The sequence below is a fragment of the Sturnira hondurensis genome, unplaced genomic scaffold (assembly GCF_014824575.4).
Source record: "Sturnira hondurensis isolate 20B ecotype Veracruz unplaced genomic scaffold, ASM1482457v3 Scaffold0019006, whole genome shotgun sequence".
Classification (NCBI taxonomy): Eukaryota; Metazoa; Chordata; class Mammalia; order Chiroptera; family Phyllostomidae; genus Sturnira; species Sturnira hondurensis.
The window spans coordinates 6,822,110-6,835,155 of NW_028091637.1; the positions used below are offsets into that span (position 1 = coordinate 6,822,110).

General features: G+C 33.9%; 1 protein-coding gene across 1 annotated transcript in view; it reads left to right on the forward strand.

The window, feature by feature from the left end:
• The window catches only part of ZCWPW2 (zinc finger CW-type and PWWP domain containing 2), a 100,248-nt gene that overhangs the window by 65,850 nt on the left and 21,352 nt on the right, over positions 1-13,046 (forward strand). The window contains exon 6 of the mRNA XM_037070749.1: positions 7,644-7,690. Coding sequence (XP_036926644.1) covers positions 7,644-7,690 — 47 coding nt within the window. The remainder of the gene's footprint in view (positions 1-7,643; positions 7,691-13,046) is intronic.

Here is a 13,046-nt window from a genome sequence, read left to right on the forward strand (position 1 = left end):
ATTCTCTAATGACATATGATGAACATTGTTTTCATGTGTCATATTGCCATTCGTAAGTCTTCTTTGGTGATATGTCTGTTCATTTCTTATTTTTATTAAATCTAGTAGTTTATTTTCTTACTAAGTTTTAAGAGTTTTTGTATACTTTAGATATCAGTTCTTTGTCAGACATGTATTTTGCAAACATTTTTTCCATTTTGTGGATTATCATCTCTCTTGACACTGTCCTTTGCAGAGCAGCCATTTATAATTTTAATAAATCCAACCTATCATTAATTTATTATGGACCTTGCCTTTGGTATTATATCTAAAAAGTCGTCAGCATGTATAAGGTCTTCTAGATTTTCTTCAATGTTACCCTCTAGGTTTTCATTTTAAATTTAAAATAGGTGGGTAATCTTTGTTGAGTTACTTTTGGTGAAAGATTTAAGGTCTGTGTCTATATTCAGTTTTTGGTATGTGAATATCTAGTTCAACACCATTGTTGAAAATGCTGTCTTTTTTCCCCCATTATATTGTCTTTGCTTCTTTGTCGAGGATCAGTTGACTATATATATATGTGTGTGTGTGTGTGTGTGTGTATATATATATATACATATATATATATGACTAGATATATATGACTAGATATATACACTATTTATATATATAGTATATATCAGTTGACTATACATATATACTATTTATATATATAAACTCATATATACATATATATATGTACATTTGAGTTTATTTCTGAGCTCTGTAATCTCTTTCATTGTTATATATTTTTTTGCTAGTTTTCTTAGTACTCACTGTCTTGATCATTCTAACTTTATAGTAAGCCTTGCAGTCAGGCAGAGTCAGTACTTTGACTTTGTCCTTTTCATTATTGTGTTAGCTATTCTGGGCCTTTGCCTTTCTGTGTAAACTTCAGAATCAGTTTGTTGATGTCCACAAAATAACTTGCTGGGATTTTGATTGAGATTGCGTTGAATCTATAGCTCAGATGGGAAAGAATTCACATCTCAACAACATTGAAGCTTCCTATCCATAAATATGGATTGTATCTACATTTATTTTGTTCCTTGATTTTGTTTATCAAAATGTTTTAGTTTTGTTCATATAGATCATGTTGATGTTTTACTAGGTTTATGCCTATTTCATCTTCGGGGTGCCATTGTAAATGGTAATGTGTTTTTAATTAAAAATTCCACTTGTTCATTTCTGGTAAATAGGGCAGTACTTGACTTTTATGTATTAACCTTATTTGGAGCCTTATTTGTTCCAGGATTTTAAAAATTCTTTTGAGTTCTCTACATACATTATCATGTCATCAGTGAACAAAGTTGCTTTTATTTCTTTCTTCCCAATCTGTAACTTTTCTTTTCTTGTCTTGTCTTGTCTTATTGCACAAGCTAGAATTTCCAGTATAATATTGACAAGAATAGTGAGGGGAAGCATCTTTGACTTATTCCCAATCTCAGTGGAAGAGCTTTGAGATTCTCTCCATTAAGTATATGTTAACTATAAGTTTTATGTAGATTCTTTTTATTCCAGTTGAGGGAGTTTCACTCTTTTCCTAGTTTGCTGAGAGTTTTTTTTTTTAATCACAAATGCATGCTGGATTTTGTCAAGTGCTTTATCTGCACCTATTCATATGATCATGTCACTTTTCTTCTTTATCCTGTTGATGTCATGGATTACATTAATTGATTTCAAATGTTGATACATTAATGTTCAAAATCCAACTGAATGTTGAACCAGTTTTGTGTACCTGGGATAAGTCTCCCTTGGTTGTGGTGCATAATTCTTTTCATATACTGTTAGATTTGATTTGCTAAAATTTTCTTGATAATTTTTGCATTTATGTTCATGAGAGATGTTGGTGTATGGTTTTCCTGTACTGTCTGTATTTGGTTTTGGTATTAGGATAGCACTGCCTTATTGCATGAACTAGGAAGTATTCCCTCTGCTTCTATCTTATGGAAGAGTTTGCAGAGAATCAATAAAATTTTTTTTAAACGTTTGGTAGAATTTACCAGTAAATTCATACTTGCTAGACCTGTCTGTTTTTGACAGAGGTGTGTTAAATTCTCTGATTATGATACTGGATTTGTCTATTTCTCTTTGACTTCTATCAATTTCGCCTCATGTATTTTGACACTGTGCTGTTTGATGCATTAATATTGATGATTATTATGTCTTCTTGGAGTATTGACCACTTTATCATTATGCACTGCTTTTCTTCATTTCTTGATAATTTTCCTTTCTTGAAATCTGTGTTCTCTGCAATTAATGTAGTTACTGCTGCCTTCCTTTGAATAGTGTGAACATGATATATTTTTCTCTACCCCTTTACTTTTAATCTATACGTGTCTTTGTCTTTATATTTAAAGTGAGTTTTTTGTAGATGACATATAGTTGGATCCTGTTTGTTGATTCACTCTGACAGTCTCTATCTTTTAATTGGCATATTTATATCATTGCCATTTAAACTGTGTATTTACATAGGTGGATTAACAACTAACATATTTGTTATTCTTTTCTTTTTGTTTTCCTTGTTCTTTGTTTCTGTTTTTTTCCATTCTTTAGTGGCCTTTTGTGATTTTAATTGAGCATTTTATATAATTCTGTTAACTGTCCCTTCTTAGCATGTCAATTATACTTTCTTCTTAACTCCTTTAAAGTGGTTTTTCTTGAGTTTGGAAAAACTCATTTACAGTGATCCCAGCCCACTTTCCAATAAAATATACTGTTTCATGAGTAATGCATGTACCTTGTAACAAAATTTTATTAATTCTTCTGTTCTTTGTATCACTGTTATCACTCTTGTCAGTGAAAATAAGTGTGTACATATATATGTATATGCACATATAAGAATATATTTTGCTATCATTTTGAACTATTGTCTGTTAGATACTTTAAGAATATGAAAAACAAAAGTTTTTATTTTGCCTTCACTTAGTCATTCTCTAATCTCTTTCTTTCTTTATATAGATCTGAGTTTCTGACCTAGATACTTTTTCTCCTTTTTTTAACATTTCTTGTAAGGGAGGTCTATTGAGGGAACAAATTCCCTCAACTTTTCTTTGTCTGACAAAGTGTATATTCCTTTATTTTTGAAGGTAATTACATCAAGTGCAAAATTCTAATTTGGTGAAGTCTCTTCTTTTTAGTACTTTAAGGATTTTGCCCCATTCTCTTCTTCTTGCATAATTTCAGAGGAGAATTTAAATGAAACTCTTATCTTTGCTTCTTTATAGGTAAGGCACTCACCCCCCTGCTTCCTCCCCACCACCAACTTCTTTCAAGATTTTTTCTTTAGCCTTGATTTTATGTAGCTTAAATATGATATGCCACGGTGTAGTTCTTATTGGTATTTATCCTGCGTGGTATTCTCTAAGCTTTTGGATTTATGGTTTGATGTCTGACATTAAATTTGGGCGGAACATTTTAGGTATTATTCCTTCAGATAAGAATCTGTTCTGTTCTGATTTGGTTTTCCTTTTGGTATTCTTGTTACACATATGTTACACTTCTGTGTTCGTGCCATAGATCTTGGATATTCTCTTCTGTTTTTATTCTTCCATCTTTTTTCTCTGCTTTTCAATTTTAGCCATTTCTGTTGATGTGTCATCCTCAAGCTCAGAGATTCTTTGCTCAGCTGTGTTCAGTCTGTTGAGCCCATCGAAGGCATTCTTCATTTTTGTACAGTGCTCTGATCTCTAGCATTTCTTTTTATTCTATCTTTTAGAATTTCCATTTCTCTGCTGACATTATCCATCTGTCCTTGTGTGGTGTCTACTTTTCACATTCAAGCCTTTAATATTGTATATTAACCATAGTTGTTTTAAATTCACTGTATGGGAGTCCCAGCATCTCTGACATATCTTTGTCTGCTTTTGATGCTTGCTCTGTCGCTTCAAACTGGGTTTTCTGTTTGTGTTTTGTTTGCCTTTTAGTATGTCTTGTAATTTTTGGTAGAAAGGAGAACGCTAATATGAATTCGTCTAACAGCAGAGTGTCAAAATATGTGAAGCAAAATTGATAGAACTCAAGGAGAAATTGATGAACCTACTGTTGTAATTGGAGACTTTAACATCCCCTTTCAGGAATGGACTGGGTAAAAGGAACTGTGGTAAACAGGCCGTTAGTAGTGTAGTGATAAGGTATGTTGGATAGTGGTAGCATTTTATAGTTCTGTGATTGGGTCTCAGTCTTGGGCTTTGAACTTAATAAGTAAGTATGTACGTACGTATGTATGTATGTATGTATCCATCCATCCATCCATTCATCCATCCCTTAAGTGGTACAGGGTGGCTAAAGGGGGTTGGAGTTGGATATTTCCTCTCTCCCACGTGGAAGACTAAAGCCAGCTGGATTTGGGTAGTTCCCTTTCCTCAGGTAGGTTAGGCTCTGAAAATCACAATAGGTGAGGCTGGAGTAAATTAGTCTCTTGAAGGCAGGCCTTGTTGAAAAGAACTGAATGCTTTGGCATGTCTCAAAATGGTTTTTTTTCCCTTCCACTACCTGAAGTGGGAGGAGATTTTTCTCCGGTCTTAGCTGTGAGAACCCAGTAGAGCTCCAGGAGATAAACTCACAAAAGTGTGTCTTCCTCTTCCATGGCTGGGTCCCCCTCCAGCAATTCATCAGTTACAGCTTATGTGTTCCTACTCTGGCACTGAGTAGGAACTGACACTGACAGTTCCTACTGGCACTGACTTTTATGGGGGTTTTTCCAAATCAATCTCTGGCACTGACTTTTATGGGGGTTTTTCCTCTGGTGATTTATGAGTCTTTATATTTGCTTGTCTGTTTCCCTAGATTTGGGGGGCAGTAGTCTGCTGTGTAACCTCGCTTTTGTGAGGTATCTAAGAAAAGTTATTGATCTTCAATTTTTTTCAGCTTTTTACATATTGTTAGGACAGAGTGGTGACTTCTAAACTGGGCTGGCCTCTATCTTTTTAAGAAAATACTCTCAACTGTCACATTTAAAGAAGCACATACTGACAGTTGTTCTGAGGCCATGAATGGACAAGCTTTAAAAAGTAGAGGAGAGAAGCTATTGATTTTTGATGATAATTGTACTCCTCTCTAATGTGGTTGTAAATAAAAATATTTAACATTTGTTATGGGTCATGAAACATAGCCACCTGTACTTGAGAACATTTTTATTTTCTACGTACAGTTCCCTTTTTGCTCTTTAAAAATAAGCTGCAGCTATAGCCCAGAAGTAAAGGCCCTTTCAATGATCAAATCTACATGTCCCGTTCGCAGGGAAATCACCAGTAATTGTAGTTTCTAAGTATTATACCAGAATACCTAATCCCTTTGGCATTTGAAAATCCGAGTGGTTGTTGATATTCCCCCAAGACACTCCTGTGACATTGGGAGATGGGTCTGTAGCTTTTAGACATAAAATTTTCTTTGAACAATAGTTTAGATATTTCTGTTTCCAATTTATCTATCTCCCTACTGAAAATTTTACAGAAGAATAATGTATATTTTGAGGAGAAACAATAAATTTCTATTCTCTTTTCATTAGTATTCAGTCATGGTCCATTGGATCCAATTTTAGTTTTTGAGTTTTGTGTGCAGTTTTAACTATTTGTAAAGATTAATATTTCATCATGATTTTTATTGTTTTTAGAGGTCTTCAAAAGAACAAGGAGAAAACATTTTTGATACAACAGAACTAATTTTATCTTGTAATTATTGTCAGATTCTACTGGGCCCTTTTATAAATGTAAAATACATTATGGAAAAATATACTATGGGATTTCATTTGTCTTATTTTTTAAAGATTTTATTTATTTATCTTTAGAGGGGAAGGGAAGGAGAGAGGAAGAGAAATATCAATGTGTGGTTGCCTGTCGTGCATTCCCTGCTGGGAACTGGCCTGCAACCCAGGCATGTGCCCTGACTGGGACTCGAACCTCGATCCTTTGGTTCACAGGCCCATACTCAGTTCACTGAGCTATACCAGCCAGGTCGTTTGTCTTATTTTTGGGGTGTCTTGAAATGTTTCACTATTTTTTATCATTACTCATCATTTATTCCCAACTATGTTACAAAGAATAAAATTATTTATTTAAATAGAAAAATGATAAAATCACTTAAAAAGTAATTTATATCATCACTAATTCCTGGTATTCCAAAGGTTAAGGTTTAAATATTTCTTCTCTCTCTCTCTCTCTCTCTCACACACACACACACATACACACACACACAAAACACAAAAATGTCTTTGTTAGCCAAAATGGAAGAGAACATTGTTGATTATCTATTATCTATCAGACATTGTTTTAGGAGGTTGATTTACATAGAGCATAGTATTTAAACTTTATAATACACCATTAAGGTAATAATTATTACTTCTGGTTTATAAATAAATAAACTGAAGTTCTAAGAATATAGAGTGTTTTTATATCTTACATAGTCTAGTATGGTATTTTATACTGTGTAAGTGTTCTATGAATTTTGATTAATAAATTATATTAATTTAAGTAAAATGTGTATTTATATCCATGTAAGGTTTTGAATAAAATACATGTACATTTATTAATTATAAAAAATATTGAGCACCTTTTACATGTGAAACATGATCCCTGCTTTAAAGGCACATTCTAGTTTTGCAGTGTTTAGATATATATAGAAGTACCCATAATTCAAAGAAAAAACTTCTTTGACCACAAGATGACTGTGGATTTACTGAAGAGGTGGGTCTTTCTCCTAGTTTTTTGTATTTTTCTTTAATGTTAAATGTAACCCTAAACTTTATTGTTAATGTTCATAGCTCTTTCCATTTTCATTACCATAATATTAGTTTGAAAAACATAAATATGAACAAATGTTTACATATAACCTACTGAGCTATGGGATTCCAGATGGAAAAAATTTTAAATCTGCTGTTTATGGCAATAATTTTTACTAATACATACACATGATGCACACACAATTTTGCACATATCAAAAACAATACATTGAAATGAGTTTCTATGTTCTATTTGGTTACTAACTGTTCTGGTTTCAGGAGCTGTAGAACAAGAAAAGGTACTGGTTGTTTTTATTCTGGCTAAGTCTTTCTTCTGAGAAAGACCACTGTTGGCAGCTCAGGGGTCCCAAATGGAAGCAACTAACATCTTGGAAAGACAGTTAGATGGGTTTGGCCCCACTACATGACCTCCAGCAGGGAATTTAACTTGTCTTAGCCTCAGTGTTGCAAGATATCATGAGGATTGAGTGAAGCGATGTTTATATAAAGTCATTATCTCATGTCTCTCATGCAGTAAATGTGCAGGTAGAGGTGCCTGGGATTTAATTCCAACTCCTTTATACTCCAGCGAATACACACTGATCAGAATCTAGAAATACGTTATACCTGATGCTAAATGAAGGGCATCCAATCAGCCAGTCAGAGTTAAGGGAAGAGGTTTATTAAATCAGTATACAAATCCCTGATGTTCTTATAATTACTTTTGAATTACTTTGCTGCACTCAAATCTGGTAAGCAGAGTTTATCGACATTTGGATCAAAAGAACCACTGAGAACACATACCACATTATGAGAAAATAGAAAATTCCGATTGTGTAACTTCGCATTTATTTGACCAGGAGCACAAGCGTGTTTTCTGAAGCAACCATACTTTACTATCTTACAGATAAATCCAAAGCTGTTGGCAAAGTTGCTGTGGTGGCCAAGAAAAGGGTAAGATCATGGTTTATGGTATAAAGCATGTAGACTTCAAATTCCATTGATTAATACTATATGAAATAATTAAATGAATATTTAAAAGCAAAATAACATAATCAATTTTTTCTTCTAAATTTTAGTTGACTATATGTTTTCTCTATTAGATTGACACTAGAAATTTAACACTTATTGTTACATCAGTGTTACAGAATTATTGGATGTAAGGACAATAGAAAATTTTAAGTTAAGCAGTTGTTTTTATTTACATTATAGGTCACACGTGTACTCTCATATACTAAAATATTTTATTTTTTCTATGCCATATTATTGTAATGTATGCAATTTCATGGAATATATGAACTAATATTCACAGCTAAATATAGACTTTACCTCAAAGTTATGTGAGAATGACATCAGCTGTTTGAGTGAATTTAAACCTAGAATCTTTTTAATGAAAATTCATAAAGTCACTAGCATTCTTAAAGAATTTTTAAAATTTAACATGTCAATCTGTATATTGTATGCACAGAGATGTTTAACTCTACTTATTGTCAAAACTATGATTGGGATAGGATTAATCTTAACATTGTTTTCAAGTGACAATATTCTTTTTTAAAAAATATTTTTATTTATTTATCTTTAGAGGGGAAGGGAAGGAGAGAGGGAGAAAAATATCAATGTATGGTTGCCTCTCATGTGTCCCCTGGGGAACTGGCCTGCAACCCAGGCATGTGCCCTGACTGGGAATCGAACCTAGATCCTTTGGTTTGAAGGCCCGCGCTCAATCCACTGAGCTTTGCCAGCCAAGGCTCAAGTGACAATATTCTTAAGGGGATATCACTGAAAAAGAGAAAGTCAGTGCTTAAATTCTTCCAGGCAAATAGTATATTGTTGTCATGAGAAAAAGAATTGTGGTGGAAAGGAAAGCCTATACCTGTGCCATTTCCTGTATTGAGTAACAGGCTGCTGCAGAGTGGAGACAAGGCAGAGAGACCATAACCCAGGGAACAGAAAAGGGAGCTGGGCCTGAACCTGTAGATAAATAGGGAATGTGGTGAACATTGTTTTTATATTCTGAGTATATGTATTTTATGAGTCCTTTAAAGTGAAATTTTGTTTTATCCTTTTGCTTTGTAGCTTATATTTAAAAGGGAACTGGACTTTTCATTTGTTAAGTAGTGTTGAAGTACTTCTGCAGGGAGGAATGCAGTACTGTAGAAGGCAATGTTGCCCTCTGGAAAAGGAAAGAAATAGGAGGACTGTGTGTCTGTTTGAAGATTCAAGCAGGAGGGAGTGAGGTAGTACAGGGCTATTAATGTGGATGGAACTGTTTGTTTCTGTCTCTGCTAAAGGAAGTTCAGAATCAAACATGACAAAGATAGTAATAGCTGACATGATTACCTATTGCTTGATTTTTACCAGTAATTCTCAGTGAAGGTGGCACTGTGCCTGGGACAGTGCTCGTCAGGGTGGCTTCCATGGGCCAGGGCTGTTTGGGGCCCTATGTATTTCTGGTCTGCAAACACGTAAGAGCCAAAAAATGAAAATAGCCATTTAGAAATTTGTATAGTAATTTGACAGAATAATTTTTGTCTGTTGAATATAATAATAAAATGGAACCAGCATTACGTATGTCTTCCTATTTTAATATTTCCCCTAGTGACTTTGAAAAGATTATAATGTCTAGATCTCAAATAGATAGGCATGGAAAACTGGTCTATTACCAGTTTCTCAGAGTGGTACATTGTTCTGTAGGCTGTTTCAGGAATTTGTGGAAATATATTTATAGAGAGATAGTAATTTGGGAGACTCCAAGGCATTTTTTAGGACAAAGGTTAAGGGCACGAGATATCTTGCAATGAATGGAACAGACTGTTTAACAAGAACTGCCCAACTGTTGGCATGACTTTGACTACACTGCTGGACTCAACAGACTACAAATTTAACTGTGTAGTAACATAATACCAAATAATACAGAAACATGTTAGACAAAAAACCAAGGAATTTAGAAGGCTTATTGTGGAGAGGGAAGCAGAAATGGAAGAAACATACTGTCCTCAAAAATTATTGAATAATCTACTTATTCTCAACATCTTGTAACATTTACACTGTATATTCAGCCGTGTAGGGTGGCAGTGAGGTTACTCAGAGCGCTACCTGCAGGCCTCTGCCGCTCCTAGTGCCATCCTTCAGCGCTTCGTCCGTGGGGTGGCTACCTCCTAAGATACACGTGGGCGCAGCGGGTGCACCCACCGCACAGCTTATCAGTGGCAGCAGTCTGAAAGGAGGGGACTAAGTCACACTAGTTAGTCTCTTTGCAGCCTGCTTGATTATTTGTTATTTTTCAGTGAGTACTTTCAGGATGTGAAAAGACTTGTGCAGGCCAGAGTAAGTATGGAGACAATTATCCTGGAAATAAAAAAATAATTTTAAAAGAATAAAAAAGTAGTACGCCAGGAAGGCTAGAGGAGTAGCTGATGGTGTTGGCTACTATAGATTCTGGAAAGTTTCTGTGTGTGTGTATACACACACACACACACACACACACACACACACGGAACAGGAAACAGGAAATTATGGTAGAAGAATACAAATTATGAATGAGCCACATCTGCCTTCAGAAGCTAGTTCTGCTTAGTTGTTGTGTGATGTTAGGTAAGTTAACACTTCTCTATATCATTGAATTAATCTCTGCACTGGGAACAATAATAATTACCTTGTATGATTGCTATAAAGGTTAATATGAAAAAGCAACTATAATAGCATATAGTTATTATATTTTAGTAGGTACTTGTATAATAAATGCCAGTACTTTTTCTCCTAATTTCTCCTTAAAAAGAAATAGGAAGTAAGGATATAGGGAGATTTTAAATCATCAGTCTTGTGATAGCATCATAGTTCTATTCCACAGTTAAAGTTATAGATGTAAAAGTCTTTTTTAAAAGGCCCTAGATTTTAGTCATGATTTATTTTTCTAAAGCAATATAATAATACTGCATTTGGAGGATAGAATTTTTAAAATCATCTAAGATTTATATCATTAATGAAGCTAATTTTTATTTATTTGTTACACGTTTACAGTTATTTGTACATGTGTTTAATTATAACATGTATATGTAGTTTATTAACATAAATGGAATGCATTCAAACTCTACTCTTTCACCCAATAATATTTTGTTGACATCTTCTGAAGTCAAAGGTCTGCCAAATCTTAAGTGGTTGCATAGCATTTTATGTTATGGAAATGTCTTAATTTATTGAACAGTTTCCTCCAGGGGTGTCCAACTTTTTGGAGTCTCTGAGCCACACTGGAAGAAGAGTTATCTTGGGCCACACATTAAATATACAAACACTAATGGAAACTGCTGAGCAAACAAAAGGTTTTAAACAAATTTAGGATTTTATGTTGGGCGGTATCCATAGCCATCCTGGGCCACATGTGGCCCGCAGCACAGGCCGAGGACTGGACACCCGCTACACATTTAGGCTGATCCAGTTTGCAGAATTACAAATAAAAAAGCAGCGACATCATCATATACAAGTCTGTGTTTGTGTAAATATTTTGATAGGAAAAATTGCTGGAAGTAGGCTTTCTGGTTCAAAGAATAAAAGCACATTTAAAGTTTTGCCAATTTACTGAACATCCCTGACCAAAAACATCTCACAACCAATTACAGTCCCATGATTAGTTTAAGGGAATGACTAGACTGGCTTCCCTTGCCAATTCTAGCTACTTTATAGTCAGTTTTTTCAAGTTAATACTTTAACAATATGTTGCAAACATTTTTCAGTTTTTCTTTTAAATCGTATGTAGTTCTTTTGCTGCACTTGCATAATAAAACTTTTGGGGCATTTGAGCTTTAGTGACATTCTTTGCAAGACTGCTTTTTCATTAAAACAAACTATGTTATAAGTCACTTAACCTTTCTCCTATTGCTGCCAGTAACATTTCCATGTGAAAAACTAAAGTGAAATGAATAAAGAGACGAGTTAGGTGGTAGAGCCAGGATTCTCTCTATTCATTTGCTTCAGTTTTTTTTTCAGTGTAGATTACGTATTTCTAATTAAAGCTACCCCAGGAATTTGTTACTGATGGGAAAAGAATCTCTTTTTCATTCTGTTGTCTGATTTTTTTGGCTTATATATAAAAATCTTGCACATATGTATGGGCACCTTTTTTCCTAACATTTTACTTTTATTAATGTCAAAAGTTTAATTTATACACTTTGAAAAACAAAATTAATGACTGCTCTTTTGATTTATACATTTATGTATGAGGAATTGAGACTACTTTTTCCCACTGAAAAAGGTATATACAAACACATTTTTCCCGGAAATTATTGCAAAGATTCTTCATATTAGTAGGGCATTTTCATTAGCCCAATAGCAGGATAAGTTGCTTACATTTTATGACTAAATGTCTGGATATTTGTGTTAGTTAAAAAGCTTGCTTACTAATATGGATTTCATATATTGAAATTCACTTGATTCACTTAGCTTTATAGTCATCTTTCCCCAAAGATAAATATTATAATAGATCCCTACTTCTGGCTTCTAGCCCCAGGCAGAGAACAATCTCAGAAAGAGTGGTAGGCTGAGAAAACCCTTGGCAAGAGTCTGTGAGTCTTCAAAATGCATTTAGTTTCCGTTTGGCTTCTAATTTGTGGGCATCATTCACTTTTCCTTGGGCTAGGGCTTCCCAGACTTGAACCATTCAGGTTTCCATCAGCATTTTCTATGCTGTTAGTTACTAGAGTGGTCTTCCATCTGACTTACCATTTTCTTAATTTAGTTTTTTGTTTTTTTACTGTGGTCAAATTTAGACATATGAAATGCACAGATCTTAAGCATAGAGTTTGATGAGTCTTTTAAAAATATATACACTCATGTAACTTCCTCTCTGATCAAAATAGAGACTATTTTTATCATCCCCCAAAGTTTCCTAATCCAAACTTTAAAATGTAAATGTGCTCTTTTGATGTGCATTGGCACTTTTTTCAAATACATAAAAATAAATATATATTAATACAGAGCATTGTCCATTTATGACTTTAAATCAGTCGGTGGAAACCTTAAAATAAAACGTTTCTTCATACTAATTTCAGTTACCCTATGCTCAAAATCAGAAGAGGGAAACCATACCACTACAAGGTACTGTTATGAAATAGCCTTACAGGGGAGTAATTTTTAACAAAATACTCTTTAGTTACTTAATAACTAACCACCCTTGATTACCTATTTTATCTTAAATTATAATCTTTAGGAGTTCTATAGGATAACTGTTAGTAGTAAAATATTAAAATTAGACAAAATGGATTAATCTTCTTTGATATCCTTTTATAATGCCATTTGTGAGAGTAAGCAAAGATCT